The following is a 21,365-nucleotide window of genomic DNA, read 5'->3' as shown; positions in this document are numbered from 1 at the left end:
AATGCATAGTTAAATTCGATGACGTTTATTATTATTAATAATATATTATTTAATCGATTAAGAGCTACATTTCAATCAATATATATATTCTGATACGACAAATGTCGAACTCCAGCGAAGTAACTTGAGTCGGGAAGTAATTAATCAAAAGTATTGAGGAAGTGATTAATTGAAACTTTCATCGTTAAACGACGACAACGTTCAATCACGAAGCAATTAAAAATAATAAGTCCGAACTTATTTGCACATTTCGTATTACAAGCCTTATCGAAACATCTGTTCTATCGTTTCGTAACTGATTCAAATAAACGATTTATAAAATATACGTAGAAAATGAAAGGGTTGAAAATCATTTATATCTTATAATTTCCTTCCGATGTTCGTAGAAAAAATTGCATTTGCTTCGACGACGAAAGGATTCCGTGGCCTCTATTTTCTGCCACGTGTTATCCGAATCAGTGTCAATAGAAGAGACGCGGGTTTGTCATTAAAAGACACATGTGAGTAATGCGTGTGCATCGTTATGAGAATGAAAGGCGGGGAGTTGCATTATTACAAAGGAGGGATTGAAACAGAAGAAGTAGAAGAAGAGGAAATGTGTGGAGAGGGTGACTGCATCGTACGAGACGATTGCATTCAGATAAGTCTCTCGGGTCCTTCGCGGCATCGTGGCTGAACCTGTCCGTGTCCCGTGGTTTTATTTAAAAGTGTGTGATTGCTTTCACGGTGATCGATATCCGGAGTTCTATGAAAATCATGATTTGACGAGGAAGGGGTAGCATGCGGCCGGACCACGTGAAGCAGCAATGGAGAACACTGCGACTGCCTCGCAAGATTCACTCCGTTTCTTGGGCATTTTACCTCCTTGTTATATTGGGATCGTATCCGGTATTAGCCGACATAACTTTGCGAAACATCGGTAAATGTGCCGTAATTTTTCTTCACGATCAATGTTTCATATCACGATTAATTATTTTCCGAATTTAAGAAAAAAGAAAATTAAAGGCTTCGATATATTAAGAAAATTCAGGTACTAATAGCATGTGTAACAGAAACAATGATTCTGTGTTAGATTAACATAATGTGAATTGCATCTATTTTTTTATTCATACAATTATTAACATACAAAGTCGATTATTATAGAAACCGGCTTGTGATAGCTGGTCTATTTACTGCTAAATGCGTTTTTAAGTGATCCCTATTGCATTAATTGAGCTGTACTGTTTGCAGCATGCAAAACTGCACGTCCTACTCTGGAAAAGAGGGCTTCTTAATAGAACTGGTTTAAACGTTCGTAACAACGCGATGAGTTATGTCTTAAAGAGTTCAAGGGTTATTGGGTTTCCAACTGTTCATTGTCCTATCACACGATCATGCTTATTTAATTACACCCTTTCCTCGCGCGAAATCTTAAGCTCTTCTAAAAATACATCGATTTAAAAATTTCTAAAATATACCTATTCCTGTTTTTTCTTTTTCTTAATAAGAATTTTAATTTTGGACTATTTATGATTATTGCAAACGTAAGATTACGTAAGAAGCATTTAAAGCAAGTAAAAATAGTTCTTTGTCGTTTTAGAAAGAAATGTCGTGGATTTGGTGGACGGTACCGGAATGCAACAGGAACCAGTCGGGGTGCAAATAATCGAGAATCGTTGTCACAGAAATGACACGGTCGCTTATGATATCGCGGAAAGTGCGTTATTGACGATCAATACGTACACTCTATTTCCTTCTGGCATACCACGAGATTTTTCAATCTTAGTCGTCGCCAAACCAAAAGTTGGTCAGTAGTCTTGCCGAGTCTCTCAGTCGAATCACAGTTCCAATTCACTGACTTTATTTTTGAGTTGAGTTTATTTTTTAACCGTGTGATGTATGCATGTAATTACAAAAAATTAGGATACCCGGCTGCCACGTTATTTGCTATCTATAGCGATAGTGGTGAGGAACAGTTGGTGCTATCGTTGGGCAGTGACATCACTCTTTACTATAGCACCACTCCGGATGATGAGGACCGATCCATACCATTTGGAATTGATATATCTGATGGGAACTGGCACCGTTTCGGGATCAGTATTAAGGGCAACACAGCCACTTTAATTCTTGACTGTGACAAACAGATTTCTAAAGAATTGCGTAGAAATATGGACGAAACAATAAGCGTCAATGGTATCATACTCATAGGTCAACAAATAGTCGATGGTAATATGTATCTGGTAAGTGACGAATATTTAACAAATAATTGTAAACGTGGACAAATTTAAGGATGTAATCCTTAAGATACGATTTAACGAGAAAATCGTTTATAGGGCGGCTTAGAAACATTGAAGATCGCTCCAATTCCGGATGCAGCGTATGAAATTTGCAAGATTTTCGCTCCAGATTGTAGAAATCAAACGAAATTTAAATTTGGACGTAATAGTTATTCGAATACTTGGAATTATGACCTCGCGGCACGTATCACTTCGTCGACTTATTACGAGGGTGCGACGAGTACTGATAGCAGTCAGACGGTCAGAGGTCCTCGTTACGGAGACGTACCGACCAGTAGATCGTATTACGAAACAAACTATGACACCTTGAATTCGTCTAGGAGTCGTAGTAGAACACCTACGTTACCTCGTTCAAATACTTTGGACAATGCACAGGACGAAAATTTCATAAAGGAAACGGAAGAAGATTACGAGGAGGGTGAAGACACGCTAACCGAAGTTAGCGAGAGTAACAATTTAACTTATAGACCCACGATTCCAACGTACACGTTAAAGCCAAGTATAGAAACGTTGCTTCATAATCAAAGCGCAGTAAGTTGAGTGTCATAAATAATTTTATAAGATACTAATAAATATTCGATTAATTGTTTCAGATTTTTAACAACGTCGGTTCACCTACGGTGAGTCAGTATCAAACGACAAGTCCAGAAGCGTCCGAGGCATATGAAAACTTAATCGGGGAAAACAAAGGGGAGTTGAAATATCTCGAGTCTTCCGAGGGATCGTATTACAGCACCGCTTATTATAATACCAGGGGTCCACCGGGTCCGCGCGGATTTCCGGGACCTCCAGGCGTGCCTGGGCCGCCCGGTGAAAAAGGAGAACCAGGCAGAGACGGGTTGGCAGGTTTACAAGGCGTGCCTGGTTCACCGGGTAACGTGTTCATAATACCGTCGTTGAATCAACAAGGAAATGAGAAGGGGCCGGATACACAAGCGGAAGCTTTAAGGCAAATGCTTTCGCAGCACATGATGGCCATGAGAGGTGCCGAAGGTCCGATGGGTTTGACAGGTATTCCGGGACCCGAAGGACCTCCAGGACCTCAAGGCCAGAAAGGAGAGCCGGGAGAAATCGGCGAGCCAGGATCGCGCGGTGAAAGAGGTCGATCTTTTATAAACTTTACATTTATCTCTCGAGATTAAAACATGATTCAATTAGGATTTTTTGTTGGATCTTTACTCAAGGAGAATATTGCTATACTCAATTTGCACAGGAATACCTGGAAACACTGGTAGAGAAGGCAGGCGAGGACGACCTGGAAGGGACGGAGAACGAGGTTTAAGTGGACCACCTGGAATGAAAGGTGAACAAGGTTTACCGGGACTGCCTGGACTGCCAGGAGATAAGGGCGAAAGAGGACCACCGGGTGTTACTGGTGAACAGGGTTTACCAGGTCATGAAGGGATGCAAGGTGACGATGGACCTCCAGGTTTACCAGGTTTACCTGGTGAAATGGTAACTAAAACGTCAAGGTCATATTGACATACTATCGCACGCAGAGTTTGTATCTACGAGATGTTTTTAGGGGCCTCGAGGATTCATAGGACCGCGAGGTTTTCCTGGATTACCTGGCAATCCTGGTATTCCTGGAAGCGAAGGTCCTCCGGGAGCAAAAGGCAATACTGGTCCGCCAGGCCCGTCAGGCCAACCAGGTCCATCTGGACCGATCGGGCCTGTAGGTCCACCTGGGCCTCAAGGTCTTTTAGGACCAACTGGTTTAGTCGTACGTTTGCCAACATTTTCAAATATTCAATATTTATATTCTATTTAATTGTAACTGATTTTTACATGGTTCCAATGTCAGGGACCACAAGGAAAACCGGGAATTCCCGGTCTGCCAGGAGCGGATGGATCCCCTGGTCATCCGGGAAACCCAGGTGGTCCTGGCATGAAAGGTGAACAAGGACCACAGGGACCACAAGGTCCAGTAGGTTTCCCGGGAGTCCGCGGTGTGAAGGGCGATGAAGGTAAACGTGGACTGCCTGGTGAACGAGGCGAGAAGGGAGATAGAGGACCAGAGGGAGAGAAAGGTGATCTAGGCTCAAAGGGAGAGCCTGGATCGCCAGGTCCGCAAGGAATTCCTGGCTTGGAAGGCTTGGAAGGTCCGAAGGGTTTCGAAGGTCAGCGTGGTGAAAGTGGATCGATAGGTCCACCTGGTGAAAAGGGTAAAACTGGATCACCGGGTTTCATCGGATATCCGGGTAATTTTGGTGAAAAAGGTGAAAAAGGTCAACCGGGAAGGGAAGGGCCTAGCGGAGATAAAGGGGAGAGGGTGAGAAGAACGAATATAATATGCATACGTACGTACGATGAAAGTAACATTTACTATTTTATTGTTGTAGGGTAATAATGGTGTATCAGGCGAACGTGGCGAACCAGGGCCCAGAGTACGTGTGCAAATATAAGAAACAATAATATAGAGATACTATGTGTGAAGACTTTAATTATTGTTATTATCAATTTGTAATTAAATATCTTCTTTTACAAAGGGATTTAGAGGAGCTCGTGGAAGACGAGGTGCCGAGGGATTGCCAGGGCCAAAGGGTGACACCGGACAGCCAGGTCCGCAAGGATTGCAAGGAGAACCTGGACCGCCAGGGATCGAAGGTCCGCGCGGATTCGTAGGATCTCCCGGGCAAGCTGGTCTCGACGGAAAAGATGGAATTCCTGGTCCTCCCGGAGAACGTGGACCAGTGGGCGATTCCGGATCACCTGGACCTTCGGGCACACCTGGTGTTATCGGTCCGCAAGGTCCGGCCGGTGAACCGGGTCAACCGGGAGAGCCTGGGAGTCCAGGAAATCCAGGAACTCCAGGAGAAACAGGCCCTCCTGGAGAGCAAGGAAAGGAAGGATCGCCGGGACCAGTTGGTCTTCCTGGAAAGGAAGGACCGCCAGGACCTGGTGGATTGCCAGGATTTCCTGGCGAACGAGGACTAAGTGGTTTACCTGTTTGTTTTATATACTGCATTGAAGACTATCGATAAGACCGATTGAATCGTACGATAAAAAAATATTTTTTTAACAGGGAATGCCCGGTACAAAAGGTGAAGTAGGACCACCAGGACTTCAAGGTCCACCAGGTGACAAAGGTGCTCAAGGAGAATCTGGAATAGACGGAGAACCGGGTCCTCAGGGAAGTAAAGGACCAAAAGGACCACCCGGAGCAGTTGGTTTGAAAGGCGACAGGGTAATACATAAATACGATCGAAAGTGATATCAAGACAGAAATGAAAATATATTAAACAATTTGAATTCATTAGGGTGAACCTGGTCCGGCAGGCTCTACTGGACGAGACGGATTACCAGGACAACGTGGATTGCCAGGATCTCCCGGTCCTGTCGGCGTTCCAGGAGAAGATGGAGACAAAGGAGAGATTGGTCCGCCCGGTGAGAAAGGATTCAAAGGATCTCAAGGAGAAATGGTACATGCGTGCAGTTCAAATTGAATAACGTCACAATATAAGATGGAATACTCTTTCATATTTAGAGTCCATTTTCTTTATAGGGTCCTCCAGGATCACCGGGAATACAAGGAATTCGTGGTGAACCTGGTACCATCGGTTTACCAGGTGAAAAGGGACCACCTGGAGAAATCGGAAGGCAAGGACCAAAAGGTGAGGATGGTCCTGTCGGTGCACCAGGACCTTCTGGTCCTGTGGGGCCGCAAGGAATGCCTGGCCCTCCGGGATTGAAAGGAGAAATGGGAGACGTCGGTGCAGTTGGTCCAGTAGGACCAGCTGGAAGTCCAGGTGAACAAGGTCCGAGAGGATACAAGGGATCCGAAGGTTTACCAGGACTTCCAGGACCAGAAGGTCGACAAGGCGCAAAGGGAGAAGCCGGTGCCCCAGGACTCCCGGGTCCGATGGGTCCTGAAGGAAAGCTGGTGAGAAAGACTAAGAATTTTCTACAATCACGCTAATTAGATTAAAAAAAATATAAATTAGTATATTTTATGGTGAATTGTATATTTTAGGGTGAAAGGGGTCCTCCAGGCCCGAAAGGAGAAGAAGGAAAAAGTGGTCCTCCGGGACCGCCTGGTAGCCGTGGTATAAACGGTCCGGAAGGACCGAAGGGCAGCGTGGGACCTCCTGGTTTTCCTGGACCTCCCGGAGAACCAGGTTTGATCGGATTAAAAGGGGAACCTGGAAGAGATGGAGAAGATGGGAAATCTGGTGATCCTGGACCACCGGGAGAGACAGGTCCTCCGGGAAAAGAAGGATTACCTGGATCCCCTGGGAAACAAGTAAAGAATTATATAATTTTTCACTTAACGATGGATTTAATATTTTGTCGATAAAACGATTATCTTCAAGTGAAGTTAATTTTCTTCAGGGATCCGAGGGTCCGGCTGGAGTACAAGGAAGCCCAGGGCCTCCAGGAGAAAAAGGAGATGTTGGTCCGTCTGGAGCACCGGGTCCTCAAGGTGCTCTAGGCCCTCAAGGATTTCCGGGACCAACTGGTCTGCCAGGTATGAGAGGACTCCCAGGACTTGCCGGTGAAAATGGGCCACCGGGAATGCCAGGCGCTGTCGGTGCTCCAGGGAAAGCTGGACCGGTCGGACCAAAAGGACCAAAGGGCGACAGAGGCAAACGAGGACTCAAGGGGCATCGAGGTGAATTAGGTCAGGTTGGATTAAAAGGCGAACAAGGTGAAAAAGGAGAACAGGGACCGCGAGGTGCTCCTGGACCTGAAGGGCCGAAGGGCGATCAGGGACCGTCGGGTTTAATGGGATTCAAGGGAAACGATGGACCACCAGGACTTCCTGGAATGGAAGGACCGACGGGACCTAAAGGAAATAGTGGCAACGACGGTCCAAAAGGTGAAACGGGTCCTCCAGGGCCTCCAGGTCCTCCTGGACCACCTGCGGAACAACCGATGATTCCTCCTGAATTATTGTTCACCAGGGAGCAAATTTTGCGGAAGAGACGCGACACTTCGGACGACATGTAAATCAGTAATCACTTTTTCGATAGTTCACGACACAAATGTTTTAAATTCATTTTTAATATTTTCGAAATGAGGAAATATCGCGAGAGATTCATTAATTTAATATCCACAGTCATAACTATTCTTCGGAATTTAGAGACGGTGATGATAAGGAAAAAGAAAATTCAGAAAGTTCGGTCAAGAAGGAGAAAATAGAAGAGGAGCTTGGGCCGAAATTCTTAGACATGTACAGTTCGATATACGCTATGAGACAGGAACTGGATCGAATACGTAAACCGATTGGAAGCCGAGAAAATCCGGCGAGGACTTGCAAAGATCTATTTTACGGTCACCCACAGTTTCAGAACGGTCTGTACTCTTTCCGTTTATGATTCGGCCACTTTTGAATCACGTACCAAATAATACGAGATAAAAAAAATAGGATGGCATTGGATCGATCCGAACTTGGGAATGCCTGACGACGCAGTGTACGTTTATTGCAACATGACGAACATGGGCGAAACTTGCGTATTTCCAGACACCCATACGAGTCAAATGCCAAACATACCATGGAGGAAGGAAGACAATAAAACAGATTGGTATTCGAACCTACGCGGTGGATTCAAGGTGAGTCAAAACTCGTATTCCCATTCTGTATTTTAATCCTGCGCTCTATTACAGATTACGTACGAGACTATAGGAGTCGTGCAGTTGAACTTCTTGCGTTTACTGAGTCAAGAGGCCAGTCAAAATTTTACGTACACCTGTATCAACGGTGTTGCTTGGTACGACGCGCTGAACTCTGACTACGATTCTTCTTTACGGCTATTAGGCGCAAACGAGGACGAATTTTCGCACACCGGTATCAAGCCGCAAATCGTAGCCGACAATTGTAAAATGCGGAAGAACAAAGGAGAGACGGTGCTGTTGATTCAAAGTAGAAAGTTGGATCAATTACCGCTGGTTGATTTTTATCCGGTCGACTACGGATCGCCTCATCAGGCGTTTGGCTTCACGGTGGGACCGATTTGTTTCAAATAGATTAAAAAAATGATCGAGCTTCCATCGGCAAGACTGAAACGATTGATTTCATAATTGTCTTCCGTAATTTTCCTATTAACACTGTAATTATAGTAAATAATTTATTAATCGACTAAATTTATTTCGTGCGTCTAATTTTTGCTGATATGAGATGCACCGATCGTTTTATTCATGTACTTATGTTTTCCAATGTAGACAAAGATGGGAAAGTGCGATTCGAAACTTAAATAGAATATAAGAGACACATAACGTTTTAATACTATTATTTATGTTATACTCACTGCCACGTGAACTACTTATTAATTCTGTACGGCAATTTTTCACATATTTATAAATAAAGTGCAATAATATACAAATGCATTTAACAGAATGATATTCATTGATAAAAGTACATAGGTACAAAATCTTCGGATTACCTAGCACGCGGAAGAAACAGTCGGCACTGTGGTTTCGTGGTGTAGCGGTTATCACGTCTGCTTTACACGCAGAAGGTCGCCGGTTCGATCCCGGTCGGAACCAGTATTTTTTTTAATTTTTTCCCTCTTGAATTATTGAAACTGTGTTCATTCTTCTTTATTTTCCATTCTAATTTCAATCTAATTTTGTATCATTTATATTGCACTTATAAAGTTATCGAAATAATTTCAGTGATACGTTTCATTATGTAAAAAATTAGTAGAGAGCAAGTCGATTTATAATACTTACATCGGGAGTAGCGGTTAAAAATGACACTGAGGTCAGATCGTGTTCCTGTCGTCGAGTCCTCATGCATCATCTGCCAGGCTCGTTGGAGCGGAGTGAATTAACTTGTCAGTCGAGGCTTACCGCGAACGAAACTCCTCGGGAGTCGCCTGGATAGTTGGTACGCGGGCCGCATCGATTCGCATCTTTCACAGGAGGGCCGAAGAAAGTGAGAAGCGATTTAGGCCAGAAGGGAACGAAGGAATTCGCGAGAACGCGCCGGTATATGCGTGGGCGAACCATGGGAAAGGGCAGGTGGTATCTTGTCGCGGTGGTCGACGGTTCACACTTTCAGCTCGTTCTCTTCTCTGGTGACAAGAAAACCAAAGTGACGGTACAGGGCCGCTTTTATCGCGATTCACTTCGGCTCGATTCACCCTCCTACGTGTACGAAATAAATAAGTGGCTGCTCTTTCCTCGTATTCTTCTACAAGATATTTTCATATATTTTAATGCACACAATTGTTCAATAAGTAAAATAAATATTCAAAAAATAATTCAATAAATAATATGAAAATTCAAATTTTTCGAGTGGTATGAACTGTTTTTTAGAAAGAATCGTATTTGTGCAATTTTTGTGGAATAAATAAAAATGTTTCTTTAGAGCATGAATGGAGACTTTAATTGCTGACCAATGTTTGGAGAAAAAATAAAGTAGGTACGTAAATACATTTAGTGAAACTTGGAACGCGTGGAGGGTGAGTACGAGGGCGGGTAGAATCGGAGTTCTTTTGAAACGAAGCCGTCCCTGTCCTCGAGCGCTTGCCCAAGGAATGGTATGGGGGATAAAAGGTTTCCTTGTTTAACAAAATATCGTCTCCGAGCCATTAGCCCGACCGTTACCACTTCAACGCGATTTTCTGCTCCTGCCACGTCGAGGAGGTGCTTCAGAATCCTGCGGATCCTTCGACCTATCAAGTGCAGACCGCTTGCCTTGCTCCAGCAGAATCACAGACGCGGTTCGAATTAAGTTTTCCCATCCACTAGTCACTTTCTCCTCTTTTTAATATACCAATCGTTCTCATTTGATCACAATTGTTGCATTTTTTACACGTTCATATTCTGATTTTTATAGCGAAGACAAATTAAAGGAATATTACATGTGAAATTTATGTAGTATAATTCAGCATTATTTTTATTTATTCATTTCGAAGTAAAATAACGTAATTATGCAAGTCTGTAATCAGTGAACGTAACGCAACATGGAAATATGTAAGAGATGGCGATCATTGATTTTCAGGGAATAATAAATGAAACATTCAATAGCTCTGGTTATTACGACCATCTCTTATTGTAACGTAGACCACACCGTGTGAAACGCACAGGTGACTATAACGATTCGTTGCTGTTGTCTGTCTGTAAAATGAATTATCTCTTTATTTGTTATTCTGTTTCATACTGTTATTATCGCCACTATCAGAATCGTATCGTAAGTATCTTATTTTTATTACTACTTTGAACTGTCACTTTCTCGAGACAAGAATACAAAAATTTACTGTGTTGTTTTTTATACTATTTAAATTTACATAAAATGGCATTGCTAAATTATGTCTTTGTAACGATTATGAATTTTAGATTATTAAATGACTATAATTCATATAATATTGAATGTCCAAGTATAATTTACTGGCAAGAACAGAATATCACTGTAAGCGCCTGTTAACCATTTTCGTGTATCACGAGCGCATTTTTGTCATACACTTTGACAACGAACCGAATCTGACGGAGACTCCTCGCGGCGGTTAGAGGCTTCGACCCCGCGTCTCAAACTTTTAACAAAAATTCACGTCGATTACGAGGGGTTGGGATCGCGCGACGAGTTGACTTTCGCACTTTCAGCGGCGGAGCTTCCTCACCGCCGAGGGGTTGCATCCCCTGCGGACTCGTACAACCACCGTGAGCATCGACGGATACGCCACGCCCGTCGACCAATCGCTCGCGACCCTCGGCTACCCCCGAGAGGGTGATTTCCCGATTGGGCGTGGAGACGATCAACGGCGACGGGATCCTGGTCGGTTAACCAACCCTGCAGCCGCGAACATAGACCAAGAATTACAAGCCATAGATCACGAGTGTCACCCCGTGCACCCAGGACGTCGCAGTCCTCGCGATAAAGGCCCTCCGGTTCGATTTCTCCCGCGTTCTTTAGCTTCCGGTCACGTCGATCTGACACCTCCGAATCTCGCATCTGCAGACTCGCCGGAGAATCGTTGATTAAATCGTGCAAGTTCGAGTGATCGTTTGACCGGCTCCAGAAATTAGATGGTGAATAGTTAATCGGTATATGTATAAATACTGTTTCGATCCTCGTTTACTAGTCAAGAATCGTCGGTTAGAAAATCCTTAAAGAATTGTTTACTAAATTTTCAGTAAAAGAAATGCTTTTTCCTATAATTTATTAGCCAAAGAGTTTAGTGGATTTTATCAACGTTAACGTTAAACTTAATTCACTGGTAGAGAAAAGAGTATTTAACTCGCAAGTAACGATAGATTAAACGTTCCGTTTCCTTCTGTGCAAAGATGGCTATCATCGCTGACTGGAGAACTTTCGAGGGAAGAGTGTCGTTATCACAGATTCTCCTATAGATTCGTACGATACAGACACAATCAGCTCAATATTTTTATTGAGAGAGTTCGGAGAAGCAGCAGACACGAATTGGCGATTGATCTTCAAGATTATCTTACTGGTAAGGAATAAATGTCAATCTTATTTCTTAGGATAATATCTACGTGAACCAGTCTTGATAGAATTGTGTAGCCACTCACCAGATAGAGACTAGACACCTAAGTGATGATTTTCGATTGGCTGCGAAAAAGTGCGCCTAAACCGGAATATGTAACTCCCGGTTTAGGCGCATTTTTAAGTAGGTGTCCGGTCCCTCCCTGGAGGGTCCCTAGAATTGTCTTATGTCTCTCGTTCGTCGGTTTACTACTACTTTTCGCAACAGAACGATTAGACGCAGCATGTGTCCAACAGTTTGATTATTATCTGTAAACAACCACACCTGTAAATTCAGTTCTCGTCGGTGAGGCATGTAATTGTTGGTTCACGGCACTCGACTCTTGGCCGCCGCGTGATGTCGACTTTTCTGACAAGTTCACACATATGTTAAAAGACTCCGCACATGTTCGATACTGTCATGAATTCCCTCGGTCACAATATCTCACGTGTAATGCACAGTCGTGAAAAACTGTAACACTTGTTCGATGTGCTATAAACTTTTCCAGTTTTCTTTCTGTATTCTTTGAAATTATTCTTTATTAAATTCACATTTGTCACATATCACGAGAATTTGATTAATTCTTATTTTTCAATAGAAAGCGTATAAAAATTAACACTTCGCATATTGAGCGAAGTTGATATAGGTTTATATTTTTTAATCACTATTGCAATTAAATCGTCTCTCAGGATTCCTTTTAATTGTGCTCATCTGAAAGATAAACGAAACTTGCGGTAGAAAAATCTATTTTTAATAAAACAGATAGGACGTAATCGCGCGCCGGTTGTTCGACCGGTATCACGAAAACCGGAGAAGTATGTGAAATCACGGGTGTCCTGGAACCTTAACATGCTGCACGGTCAGCGTACACGACACACTCGACTGAAACACGCAATCACTGCCAATCGTGCGAAGCGTGCACGTGCGCCACCGAAACTAATCCTACACGCTTGCCGGTGAACTAAAATCAGTTTAAGAGTCAAATTCGACCTCCCGAATAATTCTCTCAAATTGTTTAAGTGAAATTTATACTCGTCGAAGTTACTATGCTATAAAAGTCTTAATAAAAAAGTATTTTTGTAACTTTTTTTATAAAATTCTATTAGATAAGATCATTATCATGAAATAAGGTCATCTCGTAAATATCGATCCTCTAATTATCACTGGCATTGCTATTAATTCATAGTGAATGTTGGTATTTGCGTGGAATATAAATATTCGACACGGTTGGAACGAATGACATCGTCGCTGGCTATAGAAACGGGTCGACGTAAGGCGAGTCGGGTTATCGTCACGATTGCAGTTTGTTTATTATTCAGAAGCTCTTAATTGCAGTCAACCCTTTCAGACAGCAAAAGTCACGTCAGGGCTGGGGCTAACGACGAATGTTTACACGGAACTGTTTAAAAATTTATGAAAACCTCGACGGGTGGGAGAGAGAAATGACTCGTTCCGTCGGAACCTCATTGACGGATCTCTGTAATTAAATGTCTGCGTAAAATTATAGATAATTAAAAGCCACTGTTTATGGGAGGAGTTTCACGTAACATAATATGAGCGGAGGAAAATTTATTTCCATTGTGGTGCATTTAAATTGACGGTTTTAGAAACGCGAATGAAAGGTCCAGGTGAAAGTTACATACAGCGAGGTGTGACATGTCGTACGGTGGTTCGAAAAAGTGCATTTAACGACACGTGTCTTTTTTCTCAATGGACCCTCTGTTTAGTCTCTCATTGTATTCAAACAGGGCGTTATTGATACGATTAGTGAAATAATAGAAACGAGGTAAACGTAGAGGAGACTGGACATATTTTATTGATAGTCGCGTTTCCGCTCATGAAAATTTGCAAAGAACGGATGGAAAAATACGTTTCACATTGAAATTTCGTCGAAGACCGACGCGAGAGTCCTTCTCTGGCGATCGATCTATCAGCATTTTTTATGTGAAACGATGCACGTGACGTGACGAGGAAAAAAATTTGCATAGAGGCCCGTCGAATTTTTCAGCCGGCGAACTTCCGACATCTTGCGACGAACGAACTATCGAAAAGTCATCGAGCCGACATTAAGCCAGCTTGAAGCGCAACTGTGACAAGCTTATCGAAGTTCCCGTGATCGATGAGCTCGCGTTGAATCTAAAAAATTATGACGCCGCTCCGGCCGTTTCGGGCTTACATCTTTTTAATCGAAGTCTCCTCGCCCCGTGTCATAATATTTTCACGGATATTCCGTTGCTTCTTGAAGGGTTTCGCTCGGCCGTATTGAAAATCGGACGGTTCACGCAATGCGCGACATATGTTTGCTACGTGCGTGCGTGAACGCGATAGATGTTCGTGCGAACGGGGTTAAATTAACCCGCCCATATGTAACGACACACCGGCGAAACAACGTAATACTTCAAATACGATACTCGACTTTCAGTTAATTGCAAGTTCCTTCCTTTCCATTTTTCGTCAGCATTATATAAAAATTATGTAGACACATAGAACATGCACCAATTTCTGTTCGTACTGTAATTTTTATTCACTGCCTTTCTTTTTATAATTTCATATGCAATTTTGAGTCAGTGAGTAGAAATTGGGAGATTTACTATGGCTACGAGCGACGATACAAAGATTTCTTCCTCCAAATTATGTATTTATTTGTACGTCTTGAATGATACGACACTGGGAGATACCTTTCGAATCTCTTCCTCTTTCGTGACGATAAAACGTTCCCATTGTACGTTCTGTAAAAAGCAGTCATCGGGCGATAAAAATATTATGGCAGGTTAACACTCGCATGCGACGATCGCCCCTGTTTATGGGTGGAGTACGCGTTAAGGAAGCTAGGGCCTCAGGCAAGAGATCTCTCCGCCATGAAAGCTTCTGTGATGGTTTAATGACGGTGCCGGTGAAACTGGTCTTCGGGGCGAGAGGTGCGGCGGGACGTGACATCATCCACCAGGACTCTCTCGGTGGTTCACCACCGACGAACGAGAGCGATGCTCCACGTCACCGATGCATTATTGAGCCTGAGAACCCTACAGGTGGCCCGGCGTTCTATTAGAACGAGAAAGACCGTGGCGAAGCCGGTCCGAGACCCTCGACGAAAAAGGGCCGGAGAACGAAGAGGTGGAGAACGGTGGTCGCGAGCCACGCCGAGGAAAGGGGTTGCAAAAGTCAACGGAAGTGTTGGGGATATTTCAGCTTGACCTCCGGCTTTCCTTCTGCTTCGTAGCTTTTTACCTCTGTTTCGCAACGGGCGATAACTCCACGTGTTTCCGTTCTCCTTTGTCGTCTATCTTTGAAGTATTATGACGGACAGAATTTTGGAAAAAATTGTACTAAAACAAGTCACTGATAATAACGAACGAAGAAGCAAGGAACAAAATTTTCTATTTAGATTTGACTGCTACTTCGAGGTATAGCTAGTATCACGTAATAGGGAAAATTGTTGATTTTGCTGTATAACTTGTTCAGAAATCAACGGAGTCAGTAAGTCGTAGGTATTGAAAAATCGAAGACCGACGTTTAACAATTCTCAAATCTTATCATTACATGCTGCAATATGCAACAACCCGTCGCTCGGCGGCTATAAGTTCTTCGAGGCATTATAGGGTAGCGTCACAGAGCTTAGGAATCTTATACCGATATACGATTGAAAATTGCAGATAATGAGGAATACATTTAGTTCGATCTTGTTATTAAAGACTAACACTATTGTAACACCTCAAAAGACATCCTTGAAAACTTTTTTTTAGCAAAACGACGATGCGTACATAAAATCTGTTTTGCATAATTACACTGATATGTTTTAAAGTAAAATGGACGACAGCAGCCGGGCTGAGAGCTTGTGTAAAGTATGCGGCGACAAGGCATCTGGCAAACATTACGGAGTGCCGAGCTGCGACGGATGCCGTGGCTTCTTTAAGCGGTCGATCCGCAGGTATGCAAGGTAATTAACTTAGTATTATTTCCAAAATGACATTTTCGACAAATCATACGATTAACTCTAATAACTGAAGATTTGTCTTATATTCCTGTTTTATTCGGTAGTGATCGATGAACGTGATTTATCAATTCTATTACCGTTAATTGTTTTAGAGGAATTTAATTTTACTGTGCAGGAACCTAGATTACGTTTGCAAGGAGAATGGCCGTTGCATAGTGGACGTTTCTCGTCGCAATCAGTGCCAGGCATGTCGGTTCACTAAATGTCTTCAGGTCAACATGAAACGTGATGGTACGCTACGCTTTAATGGTGATTACGTTTTAACTCTATATTTATGACAAATTCCTCTCGACACTCTTTCTCGAATGAAAACCGTAAAACGACGAGACGTATTCCGAGAGAGTTAGCTCGGATAGAGGTCCGACCAGCGTCTCATATGTCAGGAGGCTTGCGGATGACAGGAACCGATACGTTTCCCATTTCTCCAGCCGCGTGTCCGTGCAAATACGCGAGTGCTCAACATTCAGGGGACATTATAATACGCGTTCGAGACGTTCCGCGACCCGTCGAGAGGAGAAATAGAGAATCTGCCCGAAGGGCTGGCGAGGCAGTGAAAAAAAAAGGGTGCTCGCGCCCACATGAAATACTACGCTCGTACTCGCTCGCGCCGGAATCGGGGAAAGTTAGCCTTAGCCATGAGCAGTGTCACGAACAGCCTGACGTTCACAGCGTTTGCAAACACTTCCAGCCCGGACCGATAATCCAAACACTTGATTGCACGGAGATATCAATTAGCGAGGGAGGGTACGAAAGGTGCCATTAGCGGCCAGTGGTCCTCTATGGGTTTGATTCCGCTCGTAGAAAAAGATGAAACTGATTGGGGGGACCCAAGTAGCTATGATTTTGTTTCACTACGTGTGGGAACATCTGTGACTCGAGTTTGAATTTAGACGAGGGATAATTTGTTAGGACATCTGTTCTTCTATTTAACTTTACTCGTAGTTATTTAAGGATGTATTGGTTTTCAGTCAATCCCAAAAGTTTATGCACTTCAGAAACGCATTTTTTAAAAAGAAATCAGACGTCGGAAGAACATTGCTAATAATAAACAACAAAAAAAAAATTTTCGATTCTTCCGAGATTTTTCCAAGGGGTACCCCTTCAATTTTTTCCAAATTTTTGTTTTTGGCCAATAACTCCCAAACCGTTGGCGTTACGGGAAAATTGCATAGGACCTTTCTTGTAGAGGACGACGAGATCTACAATTTCTGTATAAAAGTTTCTTGCTAGCGTCAATAGTTAACGAGTAATTTGTAAAAAACGTGACGGAAAAATATATACTAACAAATGATGCTCACAGCGGTGCAACACGAGAGAGCTCCAAGGAACACGTCGTCTCTAGTCGCAGCTGCGAGAAGAGGTCCCTCAGGATTGTATCCTGGAATCCCGCACGTTTATCATGCAGCGAGCAATCCTTATCATCCCCTTCTGTACCCAGCGTTGTTTCCCTTTAAGCCGACGATGCCGACTTTCACCCCAGCGGTTGGTAAGCAGAAAGATTTGATCGAGAAATCTAGTATTCCTTTCTATGAGACGATTGTGACATAGAATCTTATTAGAACGCATTTACAGTTAATTTCTTTTTAATTTATAGCACATTTTCTGCCTCGATCACCGACAGAATCTTTAACCGTAAACACAGCTAAAGAAGACGAGGTGACGAGTTCCGAGGAAGCTGGATCGATTGACGCAAGAATCGAGCCGAAGGGTAAAAATTTTTTGCACAAAAAAACATGTTTATTCGAACGAAATTAAATTTGACGTTTAACAGTTGTTTTTAATGTAGAGGAACTAGCGAGCATTCGATTGGCGTCGACTATTACGAACTCTGGTTCCCCTGAGTACATGACTAACTTCTCCATTCTACCCACGGAGAATATTTACGAATTCGCAGCGAAACTGCTCTTTTTCGCAGTCAGGTGGGCGAGAAGTATTCACTCTTTCTTACAGGTAATTCAATAAAGCTTTGTCGTTTGTTCAAGTTCATTTTTAAACAGGCTCGATTCAAACAATATTTTTTATTAGCGTTTTACCGTATAAAAATCTTCGCATGTTCTTCCAAGCTGCCCTACAGAGACCAGACCATTCTACTGGAGGAGTCTTGGAGCGAGCTTTTCGTTCTTACAGCTGCGCAGTGGAATTTCCCGGTCGAGGAAGCCAGTCTGGTACCGAACGATTTATCGCCCGAGAGGAAAGAAACGCTCGTCGACGAAGTGAGGAGACTGAGGGAATTGCTGGCCAAATGTGTCCTCCTCAGGGTCGATCATTCAGAGTACGCTTGCCTCAAGGCTATAGTCCTTTTCAAAGGAGGTGCGATCGATTTTTTTAGTTCAGAACACGAGCAGTCGGTCAACGTTTAATCCCGTAAATTTTATAAATATTTAATTTGAATATAATAAGTATTATTTTCAAATTCAGAATCACGAGGACTCTGCGAGCCAGGACGAGTAACGGCGTTACAAGAACAAACGGTGGCCGTGTTCTGCGAAAGGGATGCTCGAAGGGTCGGCCGACTGTTGCTACTGCTACCCCCAGCGCGCGCGCTCTGTCGATCAACCCTCCAAGAACTGTTGTTTAAACCGACTGTAGGGGATGTCAGCGTGGAACGGTTACTGGGCGACATGGTCAGTGCCCTCAGACCGACATAACGCGTTCTTCACTCCGCCGGTATCTCACTTTTAAAATGAAACAAATAACTTCTGCCAAAGATTATTCTTTAAAGATAATAGCAATTATTTGACTTTAGATGATCGTCGTTCGATCTTGTTTCTCATCGTTCAATCTCGATTTGTTCCGTAAAGAAATTGTATCGATCCAGTCAGGATGTTGTTGCAACTTGAAAGCTCATGAATCGAGAATTGAACTAAAACCCTTTGCGACGCGAATCGAGCTTGTATTAAATCATAATTTAAATATTGAATATGATAGAAACAGAACGTCAAGGCGATCTTAACTCGAAACTATGAGAAAGTAAAATTATAGTCGAAACCTAGTCAATTTTTTCTTATTCGTACTGTAAATCATAATGTCGTTCCGTTAAGTCTAATTTTACTTGTATATATCTACTTATATCACATATGTACACTAGAAGTAAGTGTTTCGTAATATGTTATTAGATCCAAACGTTGTTTTTTATAAAACTTAATTTTTTGTTTTCTTCGCCGAATGATAAAAATTAATCAATCGTATTGGATGTTATTAAATTCGACAGAGAACGTCAGTCATGTGAAGTATGAAAATACAAAAGAAAGTGAAAGAAGGAATTAATTTGACGAAGTGTCGAAGATCATGAGGCAACGCGATTGTTCGGTTCATTTCAGCAAGACCCTCTGAATTTCTGAAACGTTTATTTTTCACATCACAACAATAAAATTCGTTTACATAGTGTATGGGCGTTCGCGACGGTAAGTAAAAAGTCGTTCAATGTGGATGATCATCGGGAAGATTGGCAACAAAGAAGAAAAAAAAGAGACACTAACGCACACAATTATTTTTTTTTTTTATTAACTAGAATAATTTATTTTTCTCATGGTAGAAAAAGGAGAATGTATCTTAACTCATGGACTGCATTGTAACTATATACAATCCTCGATTGAATGTTACACATAAATTCAATATAAATTGATTTCGTATTGTTTCCTTATCCTCGTGTGTCTGTTTCTGCGTGTGTGTGTGTGTGTGTGAATGTAAAAAAAATGTTCGACCGGAAAGAGACAACTTGTCACTCTGTTATCCTCTGCTGTTTCACTGCACGGAGTACACAATGTCATGGTTACACAAAAATCTTGACTGCGTCACGTTAACTTTGCTCGCGGAGTGGAAAAAAAATAGCTCTGAGTGCGAATCCGTACGTTTATTCCTGTTGCTTCTCACGAGGTCTGCTTTTCCGTTCGTGGACCGAGAGAAATATAAAGAGACAGATAACGAGACTCGGAGGGGAAAATGAGGGAAGTTAAACGAAGAATTCAAGATGAGAAGTTAAGAGGCGTCGATGGGAAATAATGAAGGTTGATCATGAAATCGTTGGAAATCGGGCGCAGATTAAACGCGCAAAAACGTAAGTAATAGAAAAAGGAAAGATGATGATTTCAAAAACCAATTTTAATAACCGACAATCAAAAGAAGTGAGTAGAGAAAAAAAAATTTTGAACAAAAAATGCAGACGATCGTCGTTTCCGTTTTTTTCTCTTTCCTCGCGAGTTTCAAACGTGATCTCTCAGACGAAACAGCGAAATATTGTTGACAGTTGCCACTCTTCGCACTTTTCTTTTCCGTCTCCATACTTCCGTTCTCTGGCCCGCGTGAAACATGTCTCGATCTACTTTCCCTAAACTCGAAGAGGATGTTCATCTGTTTCCGTTCTGCGTGTTTCGCGACAGTCTTCCTTCGGCATATTTACAGCATTTAAACGCACGAAATACATCTTTACGAACGAGTTTGAAAAAAAAAGAAGAAAGAGAAAACGGACAAAGAAAATCCTTGAAATCTACTCACGAAGAAGTGTGTCTCGCTTCTTGTTTTCTTTTCTCACAGACATCTTCTCCTTAATTCACTCGTCTTTTAATAATACCTAATAATATTCATATATCGTTCTCCTTTTAGTCTCCTGCCATGCTCAACGCGCTTACGTCGAAATAGACATTTATTTTTCATTCGTTTCGAGTTACATGGTCAATAAAAATTTCGATCGAGTGAATCTCGGTCTCGCTGCGTTTATCGTTCGCTCGTGTGTTTCCGCGTGTGTGTGTATGTGTTCCTTTTTCCTCCAATTCACCATTTATTACTTCCTTCCTGATCTATAATATTACTTTAGTTTATTTACTCATTTAATTTATTTTAGTTACGTTTTAATTTTTCTTTCTTTATCTTGTGAGGAATTGTTCTCATCGAGCGTGTCGCTCTCTGATGATCACGGTGCATCTTCGCTCACGCGCGCGCTGTCGCAATCGGTTACTCTCGCTCTTCGTTCCCCGTGATTTCCTTAATTAATAATAGAGTAATAATTATAATAATAAGAATAATGATGCATATTAATAGTAATCAAAGAACGATAAGCTTTCTGCCGAGATACGAAGGGAAGGAAGCGGATGCGAACGGTTGCGTTCTCTCTCTCATTCTTTCTCTAGCCGCGAAAAACAAGCGGGCCGAAAGCGCGACTATTGAACCTCGAATTTTGTTGTTTCTCTTTTTCCGCGAAATTTTGACGGCACGAACAAAACGTCACGTTTGCCCGCGCGCTCGATCGAAAAAGAGAACCGATGCACGGAGCTGGCGCGTGAGCGTTACAAAAATGAAAAAGACGCGCGTATACCAGCGCGGCGTCTCGCCCGATTTTTCCTGTATCTCTTCAACCGTCTTGCGTGAGTCGAATTATTACATATACTTCGCCAAACGTTGTTTTTTCGAAATCTTTTTACCTTCCCAAAATCGTTTTTTTTTTTTCGTTTCGTAAATGATCACCTGCATGAAATTCCTGTCTGACGCTCGATCAAGTTTCCTTTTTTCTTCCTCATTTTCTTAGAAAAAAAAGAAAAGAGACAAAAAAACAACACAACGGTATTTCTACTATTCCCATTCTATTTTAACGCTAATATGTAGGACAAAAACTAACAGATTTCGGCATAATAACAAATCATCGTCCACCGAGTCCGAGACGTGTCGCGAGCC

At 42.4% G+C, this 21,365-nt stretch overlaps 2 protein-coding genes and 1 non-coding gene across 4 annotated transcripts; all 3 read left to right on the top strand.

Moving 5' to 3' along the window:
- Positions 1-605: 605 nt before the first annotated feature.
- On the top strand, positions 606-8,590 carry LOC108629070 (collagen alpha-1(I) chain). Of its 2 annotated transcripts, none has more exons than XM_018031440.2 (18): positions 606-919; positions 1,580-1,786; positions 1,903-2,219; positions 2,313-2,807; positions 2,870-3,377; positions 3,490-3,731; positions 3,802-3,999; positions 4,081-4,548; positions 4,619-4,663; positions 4,766-5,224; positions 5,302-5,463; positions 5,537-5,698; positions 5,782-6,159; positions 6,250-6,519; positions 6,609-7,222; positions 7,360-7,571; positions 7,645-7,829; positions 7,884-8,590. In XM_018031440.2, the coding sequence occupies exons 1-18, from the start codon at positions 781-783 to the stop codon at positions 8,241-8,243; spliced, it is 5,421 nt and encodes a 1,806-aa protein (XP_017886929.1). In that variant the 5' UTR covers positions 606-780; the 3' UTR covers positions 8,244-8,590. The 2 variants fall into 2 exon arrangements, with proteins under 2 accessions (XP_017886929.1, XP_026672673.1); XM_026816872.1 differs by having other exon boundaries at positions 7,336-7,571.
- Positions 8,591-8,689: 99 nt separating this feature from the next.
- Positions 8,690-8,762, top strand: TRNAV-UAC (transfer RNA valine (anticodon UAC)). Its single transcript has one exon. It is a non-coding gene; the product is annotated as a tRNA-Val (tRNA).
- Positions 8,763-11,551: 2,789 nt separating this feature from the next.
- On the top strand, positions 11,552-19,180 carry LOC108628940 (nuclear receptor subfamily 2 group F member 5). Its single transcript, XM_026816824.1, has 8 exons — positions 11,552-11,671; positions 15,507-15,632; positions 15,814-15,947; positions 16,999-17,184; positions 17,293-17,406; positions 17,485-17,648; positions 17,762-18,008; positions 18,117-19,180. Exons 2-8 carry the CDS (start codon positions 15,511-15,513, stop codon positions 18,344-18,346), a joined length of 1,197 nt encoding a protein of 398 aa, XP_026672625.1. The 5' UTR covers positions 11,552-11,671; positions 15,507-15,510; the 3' UTR covers positions 18,347-19,180.
- The last annotated feature ends 2,185 nt before the right edge of the window (positions 19,181-21,365 follow it).

Source organism: Ceratina calcarata, unplaced genomic scaffold (assembly GCF_001652005.2).
Source record: "Ceratina calcarata isolate Rehan_Ccalc_2016 unplaced genomic scaffold, ASM165200v1 scaffold551.2, whole genome shotgun sequence".
Lineage (NCBI taxonomy): Eukaryota > Metazoa > Arthropoda > Insecta > Hymenoptera > Apidae > Ceratina > Ceratina calcarata.
This window is presented reverse-complemented; position numbering and strand designations above follow the sequence as displayed.

What these genes read in the sequence shown, in the direction of transcription:
- LOC108629070 (XM_026816872.1), top strand. Translation starts at nt 781, where the DNA reads ATGCGGCCGGACCACGTGAAGCAGCAATGGAGAACACTGCGACTGCCT. An exon ending in TCGATGGTAATATGTATCTG is followed by an intron (nt 2,220 to 2,312) that starts GTAAGTGACGAA and finishes AATCGTTTATAG; the next exon opens with GGCGGCTTAGAAACATTGAA. An exon ending in TGGGTCCTGAAGGAAAGCTG is followed by an intron (nt 6,160 to 6,249) that starts GTGAGAAAGACT and finishes TGTATATTTTAG; the next exon opens with GGTGAAAGGGGTCCTCCAGG.
- LOC108628940 (XM_026816824.1), top strand. Translation starts at nt 15,511, where the DNA reads ATGGACGACAGCAGCCGGGCTGAGAGCTTGTGTAAAGTATGCGGCGAC. An exon ending in TGGTACGCTACGCTTTAATG is followed by an intron (nt 15,948 to 16,998) that starts GTGATTACGTTT and finishes TGATGCTCACAG; the next exon opens with CGGTGCAACACGAGAGAGCT. An exon ending in GACTTTCACCCCAGCGGTTG is followed by an intron (nt 17,185 to 17,292) that starts GTAAGCAGAAAG and finishes TTTAATTTATAG; the next exon opens with CACATTTTCTGCCTCGATCA.